Source organism: Amphiura filiformis, chromosome 7, assembly GCF_039555335.1.
Source record: "Amphiura filiformis chromosome 7, Afil_fr2py, whole genome shotgun sequence".
In the NCBI taxonomy this organism is placed as follows: domain Eukaryota; kingdom Metazoa; phylum Echinodermata; class Ophiuroidea; order Amphilepidida; family Amphiuridae; genus Amphiura; species Amphiura filiformis.
In genome coordinates, this window is record NC_092634.1 from 18,664,222 (window position 1) to 18,684,152 (window position 19,931).

The 19,931-nt window shown below is 36.0% G+C and overlaps 2 protein-coding genes across 2 annotated transcripts in view; one reads left to right on the forward strand and one right to left on the reverse strand.

Annotated features, from left to right (window-relative positions):
- LOC140156831 (adaptin ear-binding coat-associated protein 2-like) overlaps positions 1–11,146 on the reverse strand; it is a 33,282-nt gene extending 22,136 nt beyond the window's left edge. Inside the window, exons 1-2 of the mRNA XM_072179826.1 lie at positions 10,979–11,146; positions 6,733–6,830 (exon numbers count right to left, since the gene is read on the reverse strand). Coding sequence (XP_072035927.1) covers positions 6,733–6,830; positions 10,979–11,067 — 187 coding nt within the window. The 5' untranslated portion in view covers positions 11,068–11,146. The remainder of the gene's footprint in view (positions 1–6,732; positions 6,831–10,978) is intronic.
- Positions 11,147–14,826: 3,680 nt separating this feature from the next.
- LOC140156290 (uncharacterized) lies at positions 14,827–18,981 on the forward strand. Its single transcript, XM_072179272.1, has 3 exons — positions 14,827–14,932; positions 17,039–17,243; positions 18,471–18,981. The coding sequence occupies exons 1-3, from the start codon at positions 14,827–14,829 to the stop codon at positions 18,724–18,726; spliced, it is 567 nt and encodes a 188-aa protein (XP_072035373.1). The 3' UTR covers positions 18,727–18,981.
- The last annotated feature ends 950 nt before the right edge of the window (positions 18,982–19,931 follow it).

Here is a 19,931-nt window from a genome sequence, read left to right on the forward strand (position 1 = left end):
CTACAAATGCATTTTTCGTACAATATCATAATGTTTTGCAGCATGTTTTCCAAAATCTTTTTTTGAATGTTATTAAAACGTTATGTACCCTTAACCTGTAAAATGTATGTTTTCTCTCAAACTTGTGTTTGCTGAGTATAGGCACATCCGAGCGAATCAGAAAGATTATTATGATGTAACAATTTGAAACAACTCATTTCTGAATATTATTTATAACAAAATACGCTTTTGCGATGAAAAAAAAAGAAAAAAAAGAAGCAACAATTTAATACACTTAAAGAAAAATATAGACCACCATTGGGACTTGAACCATGCACATCAGTCAATAGCCAAAAGATTAACAGTCGGAGGACTAATCCGCTACAGTTTTGTTCTTTATACGCTGCCATTGCACAAACAGTTTAAGTAAAAATCAAAAATCGAAGTTTTGTTCTTTTATAGTAGTCAGGTTTCAATGAAAGGAATAACTTTGATCTTTATATGAAATTTGTTAAACCATTTGAATTGAAATAAATATAGTATTTCTTTCAATTCAAAATGGTAAAGTGTTAACAAATTCCATATATGAAATCAATGTTTCATTCCTTTTGCATTAAAACATTCTCAATTGGTATAGCAAATGTAAACTAACGTGAAGCTTCTTGAGATGCGGCCTCAAAAACATAAAATATCGATTTTGGACCATTTTGTCATTATGGTAAACTGATACACTTTGCCATTTCTACTATACAACTTTACACTTTCCCCGATACCTGACTACTATAAAAGAACACCACTTGTTACTTCGATTGCGAAATGGCAGCGTGGCGTAGCGGATTAGTCCTCAGACTGATAACCTTTTGACTATTGACCGATGTGGTTCGAGTCTCATTGGTGGTCTTTTTAAAAGTATATTCAATTGTTGTTTTCTTTTTTCTTTTCTTTTTTTTTCTCATCGCAAAAGCGTATTTTAATATAAATAATATTCAGAAATGAGTTGTTTATGCGTATTTATTTCAATTCAAATTGGTAAACTTCACTGTTAACAAATTTAATATATGAAACAAATGTTTTATTCCTTTTGCAATAAAACATTTTCAATTGGTATAGCAAATGTAAACGAACGTGACGCTTCGTGAGATGCGGCCTAAAAACATAAAATGTCGATTTTGCACCATTTTGTCATTATGGTAAACTGATACATTTTGAGGTTTCTACTATAGGGTGCTTGCATGGAAGATCACAAAGTTCAAACCATCCTAAAGACACGCTCCAGAGGACATGCAAATGCACGGAGTACAATACCAATCACCTGTTTAACTGGTTTTGATCAAAGTAATTCTTTGTACTCCATGCATTAGCATATCTTATGGAGCGTGTCTGGAGGATGATTTGAACTCATGACCTTCGTGCAAGTACTCTCTCTAACTTTACACTTTCCCGATACCTGACTACTATAAAAGAACAAAACTTGTTACTTGATTGCGAAATGGCAGCGTGGCGTAGCGGATTAGTCCTCAGACTGATAACCTTTTGACTATTGACCGATGTGAATGGTTCGAGTCCCAGTGGTGGTCTTTTTTTAAAATGTATATTCAATTGTGGTTTTTTTTTCGTGTTTTTTCTCATCGCAAAGCGTGTCTTAATAGAAATAATATTCAGGAATGAGTTGTTTCAAATTGTTACATCATCTTTGTGATTCGCTCGGATATGCCTATACTCAGCATACATAAGTTTTCCAGAAAACATTTATATATGCCTATACTCAGCAAACACAAGTTTTAGACAAAACATTTACATGTTGGGTTATATCATAAAGGGTACAAAATGTTTGAAGTTTTAATAACATTGAAAATATTTTGGAAACATGCTGCAAAACATTGTGATATTGTAAAAAATGTATTTGTAGTGTTTTTGAGTTACTGAGACAAAAACGAAATTTGACTACAGTTGAGGGCATTATTGAAACTTGTGTAATTTAGCATATGAGGTGTTTTCAGTGACCACTCCTGAATAACCCAACATTTTTATCAACAATTTTATTATGATTCAAAAGGATATTATCTACTCTCAAATCTGGTGCAATATGAAACCAATACAACATTCTGTTTTTGAGTTATGGACAAAAACGACATTTTAGAGCATTTTAGAGCCATGATTATTAACGTGAGTAATTTAGCATAGGGGTGTTTCCAATGACCACTCCTAAATAAACCAAATTCTTTAGCAACAATTTTATTATGATTACAAAGCATATAATCCACTCTCAAATCGTGTGCAATTTGAAGCTCATACGACATTCCGTTTGTGAGTTATGAGACAAAAACGCAATTTAGATGAAATATTTTGCATTCGGTAGAGACAATCAAGGAAAAAAGTCTTGGAACGCTTGCGTGTGAATAACGGAAAACTGTCACCCCTCTCCCCGTGCAATGTTGAGAAATGCCAATGTCTTCAGCGGTTCCCCAATGTGTTCCAACATTGCTTGATGGGGAGAGGGAAGGGTAAATCATTGTTGTAGATGTCATGTTTCTTCCCAAACACAATATAGGTAATTTCCATGAACATAAGAAATTCTGCACGGAATTTCGACAGAGTGTGCCAAGCGTTCCAAGGACTTTTTTCCTTGATTGTCTCTACCGAATGCAAAATATTTCATCTAAATTTCGTTTTTGTCTCATAACTCAAAAACGGAATGTCGTATGAGCTTCAAATTTCACACGATTTGAGAGTGGATTATATACTTTGCAATCATAATAAAATTGTTGATAACGAATTTGGTTTATTTAGGATGTGGTCACCCAAAACACCCCATATGCTAAATTACACACGTTTCATAATTATGGCTCTAAACTGCTCTAAAATGTCGTTTTTGTCCATAACTCAAAAACAGAATGTTGTATGAGCTTCATATTGCACACGATTTGAGAGGGGATTATATGCTTTGCAATCATAATAAAATTGTTGATAAAGAATTTGGTTTATTTAGAGAGTGGTCACTGAAAACACCCCATATGCTAAATTACACACTTTTCATAATTATGGCTCTAAACTGCTCTAAAATGTCGATTTTGTCCATAACTCAAAAACAGAATGTTGTATGAGCTTCATATTGCACACGATTAGAGAGTAGATAATATCCTTTTGAATCATAATAAAATTGTTGATAAAAATGTTGAGTTATTTAGGAGTGGTCACTGACAACACCTCCTATGCTAAATGACACAAGTTTTGTAATTATGGCCCTCTTCTGTATGATACTGAGTCAATTTTCGTTTTTGTCTCATAACTCAAAGACACTACAAATGCATTTTTCGTACAATATCATAATGTTTTGCAGCATGTTTTCCAAAATCTTTTTTTGAATGTTATTAAAACGCTATGTACCCTTAACCTGTAAAATGTATGTTTTCTCTCAAACTTGTGTTTGCTGAGTATAGGCACATCCGAGCGAATCAGAAAGATTATTATGATGTAACAATTTGAAACAACTCATTTCTGAATATTATTTATAACAAAATACGCTTTTGCGATGAGAAAAAAAGAAGAAAAAAGAAGCAACAATTTAATACACTTAAAGAAAAAATATAGACCACCATTGGGACTTGAACCATGCACATCAGTCAATAGCCAAAAGATTAACAGTCGGAGGACTAATCCGCTACGCCACGCTGCCATTGCACAAGCGGAGTAACAGGTTTTGGTCTTTTATAGTAGGCAGGTTTCGGGGTAAGTGTAAACTTGTATAGTAGAAATGGCAAAGTGTATCAGTTTACCATAATGACAAAATGGTCAAAATCGACATTTTATGTTTTGAGGCCGCATCTCATGAAGCGTCACGTTCGTTTAATTTGCTATACCAATTGAAATGTTTTAATGCAAAAGGAATGACACTTTGATCTCTTATATGAAATTTGTTAACACTTTACCATTTTGAATTGAAATAAATATATATGCGTATTTCTTTCAATTCAAAATGGTAAAGTGTTAACAAATTCCATATATGAAATCAATGTTTCATTCCTTTTGCATTAAAACATTCTCAATTGGTATAGCAAATGTAAACGAACGTGACGCTTCGTGAGATGCGGCCTCAAAAACATAAAATATCGATTTTGGACCATTTTGTCATTATGGTAAACTGATACACTTTGCCATTTCTACTATACAACTTTACACTTTCCCCGATACCTGACTACTATAAAAGAACACCACTTGTTACTTCGATTGCGAAATGGCAGCGTGGCGTAGCGGATTAGTCCTCAGACTGATAACCTTTTGACTATTGACCGATGTGGTTCGAGTCTCATTAGTGGTCTTTTTAAAAGTATATTCAATTGTTGTTTTTTTTTCTTTTCTTTTTTTTTTCTCATCGCATAAAAGCGTATTTTAATATAAATAATATTCAGAAATGAGTTGTTTATGCGTATTTATTTCAATTCAAATTGGTAAACTTCACTGTTAACAAATTTAATATATGAAACAAATGTTTTATTCCTTTTGCAATAAAACATTTTCAATTGGTATAGCAAATGTAAACGAACGTGACGCTTCGTGAGATGCGGCCTAAAAACATAAAATGTCGATTTTGCACCATTTTGTCATTATGGTAAACTGATACATTTTGAGGTTTCTACTATAGGGTGCTTGCATGGAAGATCACAAAGTTCAAACCATCCTAAAGACACGCTCCAGAGGACATGCAAATGCACGGAGTACAATACCAATCACCTGTTTAACTGGTTTTGATCAAAGTAATTCTTTGTACTCCATGCATTAGCATATCTTATGGAGCGTGTCTGGAGGATGATTTGAACTCATGACCTTCGTGCAAGTACTCTATACAACTTACACTTTCCCGATACCTGACTACTATAAAAGAACAAAACTTGTTACTTCGATTGCGAAATGGCAGCGTGGCGTAGCGGATTAGTCCTCAGACTGATAACCTTTTGACTATTGACCGATGTGAATGGTTCGAGTCCCAGTGGTGGTCTTTTTTTAAAATGTATATTCAATTGTGGTTTTTTTTTCGTGTTTTTTCTCATCGCAAAAGCGTGTCTTAATAGAAATAATATTCAGGAATGAGTTGTTTCAAATTGTTACATCATCTTTGTGATTCGCTCGGATATGCCTATACTCAGCATACACAAGTTTTCCAGAAAACATTTATATATGCCTATACTCAGCAAACACAAGTTTTAGACAAAACATTTACATGTTGGGTTATATCATAAAGGGTACAAAATGTTTGAAGTTTTAATAACATTGAAAATATTTTGGAAACATGCTGCAAAACATTGTGATATTGTAAAAAATGTATTTGTAGTGTTTTTGAGTTACTGAGACAAAAACGAAATTTGACTACAGTTGAGGGCATTATTACGAAACTTGTGTAATTTAGCATATGAGGTGTTTTCAGTGACCACTCCCTGAATAACCCAACATTTTTATCAACAATTTTATTATGATTCAAAAGGATATTATCTACTCTCAAATCTGGTGCAATATGAAACCAATACAACATTCTGTTTTTGAGTTATGGACAAAAACGACATTTTAGAGCATTTAGAGCCATGATTATTAACGTGAGTAATTTAGCATAGGGGTGTTTCCAATGACCACTCCCTAAATAAACCAAATTCTTTAGCAACAATTTTATTATGATTACAAAGCATATAATCCACTCTCAAATCGTGTGCAATTTGAAGCTCATACGACATTCCGTTTGTGAGTTATGAGACAAAAAGCATAATTTAGATGAAATATTTTGCATTCGGTAGAGACAATCAAGGAAAAAGTCTTGGGCGCTATGCGTGTGAATAACGGAAAACTGTCACCCCTCTCCCCGTGCAATGTTGAGAAATGCCAATGTCTTCAGCGGTTCCCCAATGTGTTCCAACATTGCTTGATGGGGAGAGGGAAGGGTAAATCATTGTTGTAGATGTCATGTTTCTTCCCAAACACAATATAGGTAATTTCCATGAACATAAGAAATTCTGCACGGAATTTCGACAGAGTGTGCCAAGCGTTCCAAGGACTTTTTTCCTTGATTGTAGCTTTATTCACAGGACATCATCAATCTTTTGGTTTGATCCCTTAGCTTATTCTAAAGGTAATTTAAGGGTAGACGAAGTGTTGTTGGTCGAAGCAATAAAAAAAAATCGATTTTCATTCTCTAGATCAATAAATTATTGACAAATAACACCTTGATGTTTTGCAAAAGTTCATTCTACAAATTATATAATTTGAAAACTTGCTTAATTTATTGTTGTTAATGAGTTATGTACATTTTACAAAAGTGTTGTTGTTTCAGCCCTCTTTACAAGCGTAACTCAAGAACCACAGGACCTACAAAATTATTTCTGTGATATTTGAATTCTTCTACACGCTCGCAAGGAAATGAGCAATGCAATTTTTGCCAAAGCTCATTACCATTCGCAAGATGTTGTGAACTACCAAATCGCAACACTTTAAAATAGTGTATTACCTTAAGCAATTAAATTTGTTGTTGGGCAGGAAAAATCTCCTATGTGTCATTGGCCCCTAAACATGTTCAAAGCAAAACCTCCTTTGTAACCTGTTGGCAGTTTTGTTTTAAACATTTTCAGGGGCCACAAGCACATACATGTTGGAGGTTTTTCCTGTCCAACAACGAAATATTAAAACCAAAGGAGAAAATAATATTGTGTCCCCGGATTGTGTCATTTAAAAGCAAAATGTTACAAGTTTATGATTTTCTCCCAAGATTACCTTTATTATCCTCTAATTTGACAAAACATTCGTTTCCCTTGGCAACAACCTTCAACCTTCCAGTCCAATCTGGCTGATCTAACTTCCAGTCTGCCGCTCTGGAAAACAAATTAAATTTGGGAAAAAATGGAAGTGGCAACCATATCATTTAGGCGAGGTTAAATTGAAAACAAAAATGACATTATAACAACATGGGCATGTGCACTACTACCCTTCTTACACTGTATACCGATAATAGGTGTGTTTAGATGGTAAGCCTACTTAAGTACGGTACTTGCTTTCGAACCAGCAATTAAATTACACTACTTGTAAGCATGTGTTAACACTAACTTGTAAGTAGGGCTCTCAACTAACAGGTAATTGTGTACTCGTGGACCCGATTGAATTTTCGGGCAGGAATCCAGGTACTCGAAAATAAAAAAAAATAAACAGTTATAATATAGGCCCTAAATTACTTGTTTGTTATTCAAGGCGGGAAACCAGAGAAATATACTTCTACAAAAAAATTGCTTTTTTTTTTTCAAAGTTGGATAAAGTTGTACATTTTAATTACTTTTGTTTCTATTGAATAGGCAGGGACACATTGACTTAGTATGCATTGCTAGCTGTTCAATAGAATTAGAAGCAAAAGTAATGTACTCTGGTACAATGTAACTTTATCCAACTTTGAAAAAAAAAATTGGTAATTTTTTTGAAGCAGCAGTATTTTCTGTTTTCCAACCTTGAATAACAAGTAATTTCTAAGGCCTATAACTTTTTTTCTTTCAAATTTCAGGTATTTTGACCCGTGAATTTTGACCCGGGTAGGCCAAGGACGGGTAGGACTGAAAGTACCTTGTTACACGCATGATATTTTATATGTCACATTAAAAGTCACTTACATATGTTTTGAACATGTAGAGTGCCAGTACTCATTTAGTCATGAAAACTGGTCTTGGAAAAAAAACACTGAAAACCATGGGTTTTATTTTACATTTTCTGTGAATTTGATTCAAAAATAGGCTGAAAAACTCTGAAAACAATAGCAAAAATGCAGAAATCAATTAAAACGCTTAAAACAGAGATGCCACTTGCTTGATGTGAAAAAAATCAGGAATTCTTGGCTAAAAATTGCAAAAATCAGGAATTCCTGATAAATCAGGAAAAGTGGCATCTCTGTTAAAATTTTATACCTGTCATTACATTGTGTCATGTGACTAGTATCGTAATTTGGGTTACACCCATCGAATGTGTGTCATCGGTCCGATCATCGACCCTCATCGGTGACTGTAGGAACCCATGGATTCGATCTATGTAAATTTGGGTACCGGTTCCATATTCACATAAAATATTTGGGGGAACATGCAATATTTGGGGGGATTTTTGGATAGATCTTAATTCGGATACCGTACCCCAGGTAAACAAATTCAGTTTTCACTGACCCATATCATCATAGCCCGAGGTACTCACACCAATTAATATATACAATATCTTCTCCGCTTCAAGGTCCGAGGCTTGTGAGATATACATTGTACTGGTCACTCAGTGGTCAGGGTACACACAAATACATGTACCACTTATTCACATAAATACAAATATACCAATTCCTACCATTCCTCACATGATGAAGATGAACAAAAGTTAAACAAACATAGGAGCATGGTCATGTGTTTTATTGTGGGACCCCAAAATACCAGTGGTGACGTTACATTTTTCTCTCCTCTTTCTGATATAACTTGTTGTCACATGGCTATTTTTGGTCCAATTGTATCAAGTTTGGACTCATTATGCCCTTCGCACTTGATTATTAGTTTCCTGTTAAAGATTTTGAAAAAGGGACGAGGTGACTTTTAATTATTAATTATTAATTATCTTTTATTTTCTTTATTTAGTTTGAACTATTACAAGTAACTATTGACTCGTTTTGACTAAAGCGGGCATTTAATTATTTCACAAAAATATTTGGTTTTATAAATAAGTGAAGGTGGAGTTGTACTCTTTGTTTATTCATCATTATTGTTGACATTATTAAAGTCAGAAAATGGCAAGCAGAAGTAGTTGAAAGTTATTTTAAAGGAGAAAATTAGAAATAAAAATAAAATAATTAATTATTTTGAGATTTTCAATTTTGGACACGGGCGGTAAACAGGAAACTAATAAGCAAGTGCGAAGGGCCTTATACAGCCAGACTATTCTGGAATGCCAATTTGTTTAAGAGGGTACTACACCCCTGTGGTAAATTTGTGACTATTTTTGCATTTTTCTCAAAAACTAATCACATACTGCCACTGGTAACAAAAGTTATGTATATTATTGGGGCAAGGAATCCAGTTACTACACTGAAATTTCAGTGACTCAAGACAAGTGGTTCCGTATATATGGTAGGAAATTAGGGCGATCCTGACTTTTAGACCACCCGCGCTATATAGGGCTAAAATATTACTATTTCATCAAGGTTTAATATTCTAACAAGCTTAAACTAAAAGTTTCATCTAAGGAGTCAAGCTTTAAACTATTTAGCAAAAATATCCAACAAGCTAAAAACGATTTTTACCTGTTTTTAACAAGCTAAAACCAATTTTTGAAAAGAAGCTTAAAAGCGTCAATTTTTTCATCGTAAAATCATCTAAAAAATCTTAAAAAATACAGTGACCTACCTGATATTACTAATCTATGTTTCCGATGATATCCAAGAAGCTAAAATATTGTGAAACGGGCAGGGCTTTGAGTAATGAGGAAATTTGAGGTAAAATGTATCACGTTTTTCGAGAAATTCGCCATTTTGAATAAACAATGTAAATGCAGAATTGCGTCACGCAGTAAAAGCGATGTCAAAGCGCGCTTGAAAATGCATGATACGCTAAGCGTAAATTACCGTCAAAACGAAGCGTACATCAAGCGCTTGTGCTCGCGAAAACTTCGGAGCTGGCATCACCGGTTTTGTTACCAGCTCTTTACGTCAAAAATAGCATAAAAGCGTGAATTTTGGAACAAAATAAAGCTTGTTCGATGGAATAAAAGGTATGTCTGTACAGTTGAGAACATGTTTAACCTTGTTGCAAAAGTTTAATATGATAAATTTGCAATTTGTACCTTATATAGCTCGGGTGGTCTAAAAGTCAGGATCGCCGAAATTAGGTACATCCTAGCGGTACCTTATTTCGTATCATAAATAACGAGTCGCTTGCCTTGGGTCACTGAAATTCCAGTGTAGTAATTGGATTCCTTGCCCCAATAATATATAACTTTTGTTACCAGTGTGTGATTATTTTTTGAGAAAAATGTTAAAATAGACACAAACAGGGGTAGCGCTAGAACTAAACACTCCAGTGTCCGCAGGGACCCCTGAACTTGCAGAAAATTAAAAAGTAGGGGGTCCGGAGTAGAGTTTGGTGAGTCCAAGTTGCACAAATGCAGCATAAATAGTATGTCTGCAATAGCGCTAGATTGAAAAACTGGGGGTCTGCAGGGACCCCTGAACTTGCAGAAAATTTAAAAACAGGGGGTCCGAACTCTATTTTGGTGGGTCCGGGACCCCAAAAAGCAACCTAGTGCTACCCCTGGACACAAATTTATCGAGGGGTGTAATACCCCCTTAATTTGTGAAAAATACCAAAATGTTAACAAAGATAAACCTGGAGGATTTAAGCGGTGGAGGAGTATGTGCATTCTCTATGGGAGACATGGCATCTTTTTTAATTTTAAATTATATCATTGCCAAATTGTGTGCTATTTGCAAATCATACCTCAACGAAAGCTTGATCATTCATTATTCTTATTCAGCTATTAATTTGATCTAATCCTGTTTACAAGTATAATTGAAGTATTCACTGAGAACCGCAAGTCACAAGAACAATAACAAGTCAGAGCATGACCATATCAGAAACAGAATATAAATTATCATGATTATGGAGTTCTGCTGAGCCTGCCCTGATTTGAACTGATTATTTACAAAATTACATACAATCAACATGATCAATGATGATATTCAGCATAATTCTCCAGAAAATATAGAGCCAAGGAATGGCTTTTGTTTTATATTATTGTCTTGAACTATGTTATTGTCATGACTGTCTGGAAATACATGTAGTTTTATACTAGTATAGGCCGATACATGCTATACAACACTTACGTCGATCATGTCGATGGTCATCATGTCAATGCAATGTTTCAAGATGACAAGACAAGAAGATCATCATCATGATCATCGACATGATGGTATAAAAAGCCGCACCCAGATTTACTTTTCGATTTGGCTTATTCTTACCTATATCCCCTATTTGAACTACGCGGAGGTATTTTGTATACATGGACTTCAGGTTTCACACATAAAATACTCTCGTAGTCGGCAGACATTGTGTAAAACAGTGGTATTTTTTCTGGTCTAAAATCTCTGTTTTCTATGTGCAATGCAAATTGACCCGTCTCAGGATGTCGTGGGCGTTTCGATGTTGTCGAAGCACTGGTTATGGCTTGCCATGCATACCAAAAGAGTTCGAAAGCTGAAGATTTGGGAGGGGTGGTCAATAACAATGAGTTAGTTGGAGTGCCATGGTCGACAACTTTAGAAAGGGGCTAGACAGATTTGAGAATGTTCCTTCAATTTTTTAGGCTGATTTAGATGACTCCTAATAAAATTAATTTCTTTTCTGCTATTCATAAGATTTAAAAAATTAATCTAGGCCTATTCGATTGCAATGATCGAGGGACCAATCATTTGCTTAGATTAAAAATTCTTAGCATGGATTAAAATAAACAGTAGGCCTACCGGGTATTAATCCAAGACCCGGGGGCCGGGGGGGCACTCGAAAGCGACGTACCTGTCATAGGCGTAGATCCCGGGGGAATATTTTGCCAGGGGGATGGTCCATACAATCACCCCCAATGTTGACGCCTGTATGTGGGGTTTCTGACCAATAACCTCATATTCGACCATTTTAGCCCCCAAAGTCAGGGTCGGATTTATTTACCATAGGGCCAGATGGGCCCCAAATTTTGGGGGCCCCAAAAATTGCCCTGTGCAGTGTGCAGGGTGCATCTTCTATTTTAGCCGAAAAACAGGGTACAAAACTATTGCAGAATTTTGCGCACTTAGCGCGCACTGGTACGGTATGTTATACATGTATAGCAAAATCAGCTTCAATTTGGGCTAAAATAGTCTAAAACTGTTTGTTTCGCCCAAATGACCTATTATAAGCTAAAAATTTGGCCACTTGAGTGCACATGCCTTCCTCACGGTGGGGGCCTCCAAATTTTGGCCTGGCCCAGGGCCCCAAAAAGGTAAATCCGGCCCTGCCCAAAGTGCAAATTTTTCACGCTTCGCGCAAATTTATTCCATTTTAACCGGTACCATATTCAACAGTTTAGCTTCAAAATGGCAAAATATTTTGTGCGCTTCGCGTTCGCGCGCAAATGTACCATAAACTTATATGTCGCCAAAAGGTGCTAAATTCACTACTTCAAGAATCCCCTGTCAAAGAAATCTACGGTACGTCACTGGACTACCTGTCCTACCGGATTACAAAACTAGGGTCTATCGGTGGCGATTTTTTTTATTCGTGAGTGGGGGTTCCAAGAAAATGGGAGTCATTCAGTGGTGAATGCTAAAAATTGGGCATCATTGAGAGTGAAAAGGTAACGCTCGAAACTTTTTGCCATTTTGAGGCTAAACTGATGAAATATTGTGCAAAAGTGGAATAAATTCCCGCGTAGCGCGAAAAAATTTCACTTTGGGGGCTAAAATGGCCAAATATGAGGTTAATTTGGTCAGAAACCACATACAGGCTTCAACATTGGGGTGGATGATTGTATGGACCACCCCTGGCAAAATATTAAGCCCTTATTGAATTAATTGGTCCATCATGATGCACTTATGGTCCATGGAAAGCCCGATTCGACCTTTGTGGCATTAAACCCAGTTAACAGGAAATTAATCCAGTAAATCGATTCAATAAAGCAAATAAGCTCATGCATTCGATCACTAACGGCAACCAGCTTCGGTCGATTACCCCAGCTGCAGCGTGTGTAAACTCTAATTTGCATAGAGGCTGTACGTGAAATTATTGATTGGCTCCAAACAAAGGATTTGAACCGGTGCACGTAATCATGGCGCAGTGCAGTCCATTCAATCAAATGTTGTCATCAACCTATTTGATCGCAGTGCATTGTTATGTGTGTGAGACGAACTGTCGCGGTTGATTGCAATCAAACAAACGATGTCTTATGTATTACTTTGTTCCGTGATGAAAATCGTGATGTTTTATTTAATCACTCTCGAAAAATGTATTTCTTTTGTAGGCCTATTACTTTGTTTTGTGATGAAAATCGTGATGTTTTATTTCATCACGCTTTAAAACAAACGATTTCTTATGTATTACTTTGTTTCGTGATGAAAACCGTGATGTTTTATTTCATCATCACGCTCTAAAACAAACGATTTCTTGTGCATTATATTTGTTTTGTGATGAAAATCGTGATGTTTTATTTCATCACGCTCTAAACAATAATTATAGTTACATGCATTTCAAGAAAAAATCTTATTAAAACGGTAGGCCCTATGTTGTTTAGAAAAATGTAGAAAGTGATGATGATGATGATGTCGATGATGATGATGATGATGATGATGATGATGATGATGATGATGTCTCCAAAAGTGTCCCGGTTTTTTTTCTTGCCCTAAATCGTGCGTATCTATTAATAAGGCACTTCAATAATCAATAATCAGTCCCGTGACGGCCTCCACTAACTAGCTACTAACTTGGGTTATGGGCCCTGATTTTCATGTTCACCGTCACTTACTCATCAGCGAAGTACGACCCTTTGTCAATTACCTACAGTACCAAATTTCGGCATACTAATTTAAAAAACTCATCATGATGATCGAACAGAGAGTACTTTAAATGTAGCTTGTACCGTTTTCGTGTGGCATTCTTCAGAAGTGAGCGGTCCGTTTACCAAAATTTTCGGTCAAATCTCCATTCAATTAACACGGGATTTGGCTAGCTATGCCTTGCCCTCACTCACTGTTTTACCAAAGTACGAATATTTCTGAACATCTAACCTAGCTGTAATTTTAGGTCATGTTAGAGAAATATATTTGCTAGAAGTTTTGAGAGTACTTTTAATATTGGCCGGTTATTTTTCACACATTGACGTTAACTAGGCAAATGTCTATCCTTTTAACGTGGCACGATTTGTAGAGGTCACAGCTCAATGGTGAGAGCACTGTGTATTGTGTATAGGAAAACGGACAGTAACTGCAGTATGTAAAACTTGGGACTCAAGCATTCATATGGAAAGGTTTCAAAAACGATTCTCTTATAAACCATCTATGCACAGTTTCCACCTCGATACACCTGAGCACACATTTTCGTCCAAGAGCTTCCAAGCAAGCAGTGGATCGTCTCTGATGGTTGAGTGCATATAGCATCGTAAGCTGTGTGAGCTTTTACCCAGCAAACACAAAACGTTAAACAAGTTATATTTTGAGTTTTGGTTTAGGTAAAATCGATTTAATAACATTATAAATGTCGAGTTATATAAAAGTTATTGTAAACTATTTTTTGCAAAAAGTTTTTGCCTAATATTTTGTCAACATAAAACATTATATTAAAATATTTGCAGTAGGCCTATATGAGATCAAAAAATGTTTTTTAATGTTATGAAAACGTGTTATGCCCTTTATACCCTTTATATAACCCGACATTGTAATATTTTCTGACAACCTTTTATAACATTTTGCGAATGATATCGAAAACGTTAAATGTCGGGTTATATAAAAGGTCATGAAAACGTTTTACGTTTTTAAAATGTTATTGTAAACTATTTTTTGCAAAAAGTTTTTGCCTAATATTTTGTCAACATAAAACATTATATTAAAATATTTGCAGTATATGAGATCAAAAAATGTTTTTTAATGTTATGAAAACGCCCCCCCTCTAAGCCTGGACCTGCCAAAAAATCTCTGCCCTCCACCTTAGACAAGTGTCGTAATGCGCAATGGCCTCGATGGCTTGCCATAAAAGATAATGTAGCATTGGGCGATACACAGCCTGGTATTCAGTACCGGGTATCGGTATTCGCCCAATCCTAATTCCAATCAATTAAAAAGCGAAAATGGCGTCGAGTTGGATGAGTCGATGGAGTTGGAGGTTTTTACAGTTTTTGCTATTTTTAGTTGTTTTGGTGTACTATGTAAAAACACAGACATGTGTGTACTATGGTAAGAATTAATTTAAGTTTCGGGTTAAACTGGTTTATGAGAAATTTAGGGCCTATGCAGAATTTTATCTTCGGACTTTTTTTTGTTTTTTTGCTGTCATCAGTAGATAGCAAACATGGCAAATAAATGGTACCGGTAAGCTTATTTTAGTTTGATTATTATACAATTTTACAGTGGTATTATGGGTCGTGGTAAGAATATTTATATATTTTATGAGGTGATGGACTGTTCCATTCAATGAAACTCTGCCCATTTTAATGGAACATGTCATAATTATAAAAAATATCACATTCCAATGAAAATATTCTTTCCCATGTTCCATTGGCATCAATTGACATATCATTATGGCATTCATGATTGTAATGAACAAAAACATTTATTTCGATTATCATGATGTCTGATGAAAAACCTCCCCAGTTCCCATTGTTCATGTTGTTACTATGTTAGTGTTGACAAAGCCTTTGCAATTGCAATTTTATTGTAAATTTGTAACAAATTATTCAAATAACAAGGGCCTCCCGCAGCAAATTTTGAGGAAAAATATGATGTTATTATTTATTTTACTTCGCCTGGTTGATTTATGCCATTTTGATTTTTAAAAAAAAGGTTTGTCTCAAAAGCTCTCCAACTCTGACAAACTAATGCAACATGCTTTTGTTTTGGTTATTTTTTCTCGGGCATGGATGGGCGGATTGACTTCAGATTTTCAGGATAGGTGGGTCATCGCCCATGGTCAAAAACTCTGGCTACTTTTTTTTGGGTGAGGTTCAAGGTCATATACTGGGGTAAAAGGTTATTTGAGGTCAGGGGGCTCATTTTCCTTATTTACCTATTTTCTCGGAGACTAGGGGTCGCATGTTCCTCAAACTTGGTGGGTGGGTGTATCTTGACCCCAGGCAGAACAAGTTTGTATTGGTTAGTGGGTCAAGGTCACCTGAGGTCATGCAGGGGTCATTTAAGGTCAAATTAGCAAAAACTGTCATATGGCCATGAAACTTGGTAGGTACAGTCAACATTTAGAGCCCAATTTTTGGAAGGTCATTTTGGGGTTACCCAGGGGTCATCTGAGGTCAAATTAGTAAAAACTGTCGTATGGGAATGAAACTTGGTGGGTACAGTCAACATTTAGAGCCTAATTTTGGAAGGTCATTTTGGGGTCACCCAGGGGTCATCTGAGGTCAAATTAGTAAAAACTGTCGTATGGGCATGAAATTTGGTGGGTAGTCAATATATTGAGTCAAATTTTTGGAAGGTCATTTCGGGGTCATCCGAGGTCATCTAGGGGTCATCTGAGGTCAAATTAGTAAAAACTGTTGGATGGGCATGAAACTTGGTGGGTACTGTCAACATATAGAGCCAAATTTTTGGAAGGTCATTTTGGGGTCACCAGGGGTCATCTGAGGTCAAATTAGTAAAAACTATTATATGGGGATGAAACTTGGTGGGTACAGTCAACATTTAGAACTAAATTTTTGGGAGGTCATTTTGGGGTCACCAGGGGTCATTTGAGGTCAAACTAGTTAAAACTATCATATGGGCATGACACTTAGTGAGTACAGCCAACATTTAGAGCCAAATTTTTGGGACATCATTTGGGGTCACCCAGGGGTCATCTGAGGTCAAATTAGTAAAAACTGTTGGATGGGCATAAAACTTATTGGGTACAGTCAACATTTAGAGCCAAATTTTTGGATGGTCATTTTGGGTTCGCCAGGGGTCATCTGAGGTCAAATTAGTTTGAACTCTCATATGGGCATGAAACTTGGTGAGTACAGTCACATTTAGAGCCACATTTTTGGGAGGTCATTTTGGGGTCACCCAGGGGTCATCTGAGGTCAAATTAGTAAAAACTGTCATCACATTACATGAAACTTGGTGGGTACAGTCAACATTTAGAGCCAAATATTTGGAAGGTCATTTTGGGGTCATCCGGGGTCACCCAGCTTTGTATCAACTTGTGAGTACGTGCCACATCACTCACTTTGGTGGAGGCATCACGGTCGACGCTTATGCAAAAACCGCTTGACATCCGAGAACCATGGTCCATCTAGTTAAATTTAAAATCATTAATTGTAAAATTTGTTTGTCTTGTGCATATGATTTCAGCTAGTGCAAGAGATGCAACACCTCAAGGTGATCTACCCAACTGCACATGGTACAGAAGTAAATCATGCTGTAAGAGAACAGAGGTGTCTGCTGTCATGGATAGTATGGCCAAGATACATGAGAACACCAAGGCATGTGCCAATAGGTTACACTATATGATGTGTTATTTCTGTAGTCCAAATCAGATTGATTGGTATGATGAAGGGTAAGTTAGAGGGCTACAGTGTTCGATTTACCTGGATTAGCGTAGCAAAATGCTACTCAAAATTTTGGAATTGCTACTCAAATCTGAAAGTGAGTAGCAGTTTTTGCTACACAAAATATAGAAAATATACGAAAATCGATCACTGGCCACTGCATTTGTCTACGAACTTGCAAGAAGGGAGAAAAAAGATGATAGATACAGTTATGGTAGGAATTCCCCTGAAAGTAGGAATGTTTTGGCGATGGTAAAAGGTATACAAAAAAATCCACAAAATATGGTGAAAATAATTGCGACTCACAATTTTGGAATTGCTACTCAAATCTTAAAGTGAGTAGCAGTTTTTGCTACACAAAAAATAGATGAAAATCGAACACTGGAGGGCTATCTCCTCCAACTCTAAAATATCGATGTTAAGGATTGCAATTTACGTCATGAATGCGGGTCACGGGGTGATTTAGAAATTTTGCACCGCTTTAGTCTCAGTGGCCCCGATACCCCCTATTTAAAAAATATTTCAATATATCAAGCAAACTCCTGACACATGATGATTGGATGCTTGGCTAGCTCAAGGAGGTACTGCCATTTCTGTGTATAATTTTGCCAAAACACATTATTTTCGCCCATCGCACGGTCATCTCAAAACGTTTATACCCGCAAAGTGTGTGCTGCGTGTGCGTATGCCTGTCAAACGTGTGCTTTAATTGGCGTGTACGCTTTGCAAAAGCCTTTAGGCGCATTGCTAGAAAAGCAAGAGAAACAAAAAACATCTTTTGAGCATGCGTTTGCAGGAGAGCCTCGTTTTGGTAGCAAGATGGCGGATCCGTGGAAAGGCCAAATTACATACTAATCCTTGTTATAACTCGGAACCCTAAGACTTTTTAAAAATAATAAAGTAAAAAATGATGGGTAATTGGTAGCACATTTTTTTGACAGAACTGGTCCCATTTACAATTTTACAAATCATTGCATTCAGTCTGAATGGCTCGTTATAAAGGAAATAATATTTAATAATCGTGCTTCCAGTTTACCGCAACACAATACCTGTTGATTTTTGTCTAACTTTCTATGATAAAGTGATAGTTTTTGTTTTATAGAAAAACTTCTGAATTGTGATATATATCGCGATGTATGCAGGTAATGTTTGTGATGTACATGTATAATGTTTTTGAATGATTATTTAAATAATAAAACTTTAAACAATATCTTCTTTTTTTATTTTTGATCCAGGAAAGTGTTCATCTGCAAGGAATTCTGCGATGAAACATATGCAGAATGTGCAACTATGAAACTAGGGGAAAAGGTCTTAGGAGATGAATATGCCAGTGGCACAGAATTGTGCCAGGCGCAGAGCTTCCAAGTTGTAAACAGTGGGGATAGATGCTTTAACTTTGACTCCAGTGTATTTGATTCAGCATCACATGGAAGCCTGTCTATGGTGTTGGCTGTTATGTCTGTTGTCGCTGTTGTGGCTCTAGGAAGGTGAAAGGTTGTCGGGAACGTTCGCCACATCTTGTGTCCACATTTTGGACAATGTGCTGCACAAATTGAAATTTGTATAGCAATTTTTTTCAATGACGTGAAACAATGCTAATCGCATAAAAATATCAGCTGAATACTGAATTTGCTTTAAATTGCTAGATGCAAATGTAATGCAATCAAGGGAAGTGAGCCCGATGTCACTAATTATTATTTATTCTGTATTTGGCAAATGCTCTTTTGTACAAATCCAAATGTATTTCGGTGTAAAGACCTTAAACATACCTCAATGACGTTTCGTACTACACCGTAGTACTTTCTCAAGTCATTGAGGTATGTTTAAGATCTTTATACCGAAATACATTTGATTCGTACAAAAGAACATTTGCAAAATATGTATTATGAACAATCCTGATGAATTTATTTACGGATTATTCATTTTGAGTAAGGTCTAAAAAAATTGTTTGATTGGCTCAGAATTGCCTCCTTTGGACCACTGTAATCATGGTAATTGGATCCGATTGTGTCATAATATTTGCAATATCAAACTTTATTAAATTTCGATCTATAGTTTTAAGTATAATCTTTGGTATTTAGCAATAATTATTGCATCATGTGTATTATGTAATAATTAGGCAAGATGTTAATCCCAGGTAATGAGTTCTCAAGGCTAGAAAAAATGAAAATATCCGTGGAAGATGATCAAAATTTCCCTTCAAAAATCTAAAAAAACACCAGTAGAAAGCTTGACAAATCTGAGAAAATATCTGATCAATTTTTGCAAAAATATTTTGAAAATTGTCTGAATTTTCAGTCAGAATTAATCTACTACCGTAAACGTTCACCTAATGGCGCTATGGGCTCCCTTGACTTAAGTGGAATTTTAGGCACAACCTAAAAGTGCCCACTCGTAAAATTCCCACCAGCAAATAAGGGCTCGGAACGTTAATTCTTGTTGGGATTTCAGAGGAGGGAGCTCACTATTTGCGCATGAAATTTACCCCAAGACAAAGAAGCCCAGGTGCACCATTAGACAAACGTTTACGGTATGGCCAAAAAAACAGCTGTTTTTACTTGTTGTAACTAGACCTTTGTCTCTAGATTAGTAATGCTTGAACTTTTTTCAAAAATTGAGTTTCAAAGAGACAATCCTTATTTTGTTGGCCTTATGTTAGAACTTAGTTTCATACTTTCTGCTGCTTGCCGCTGAGT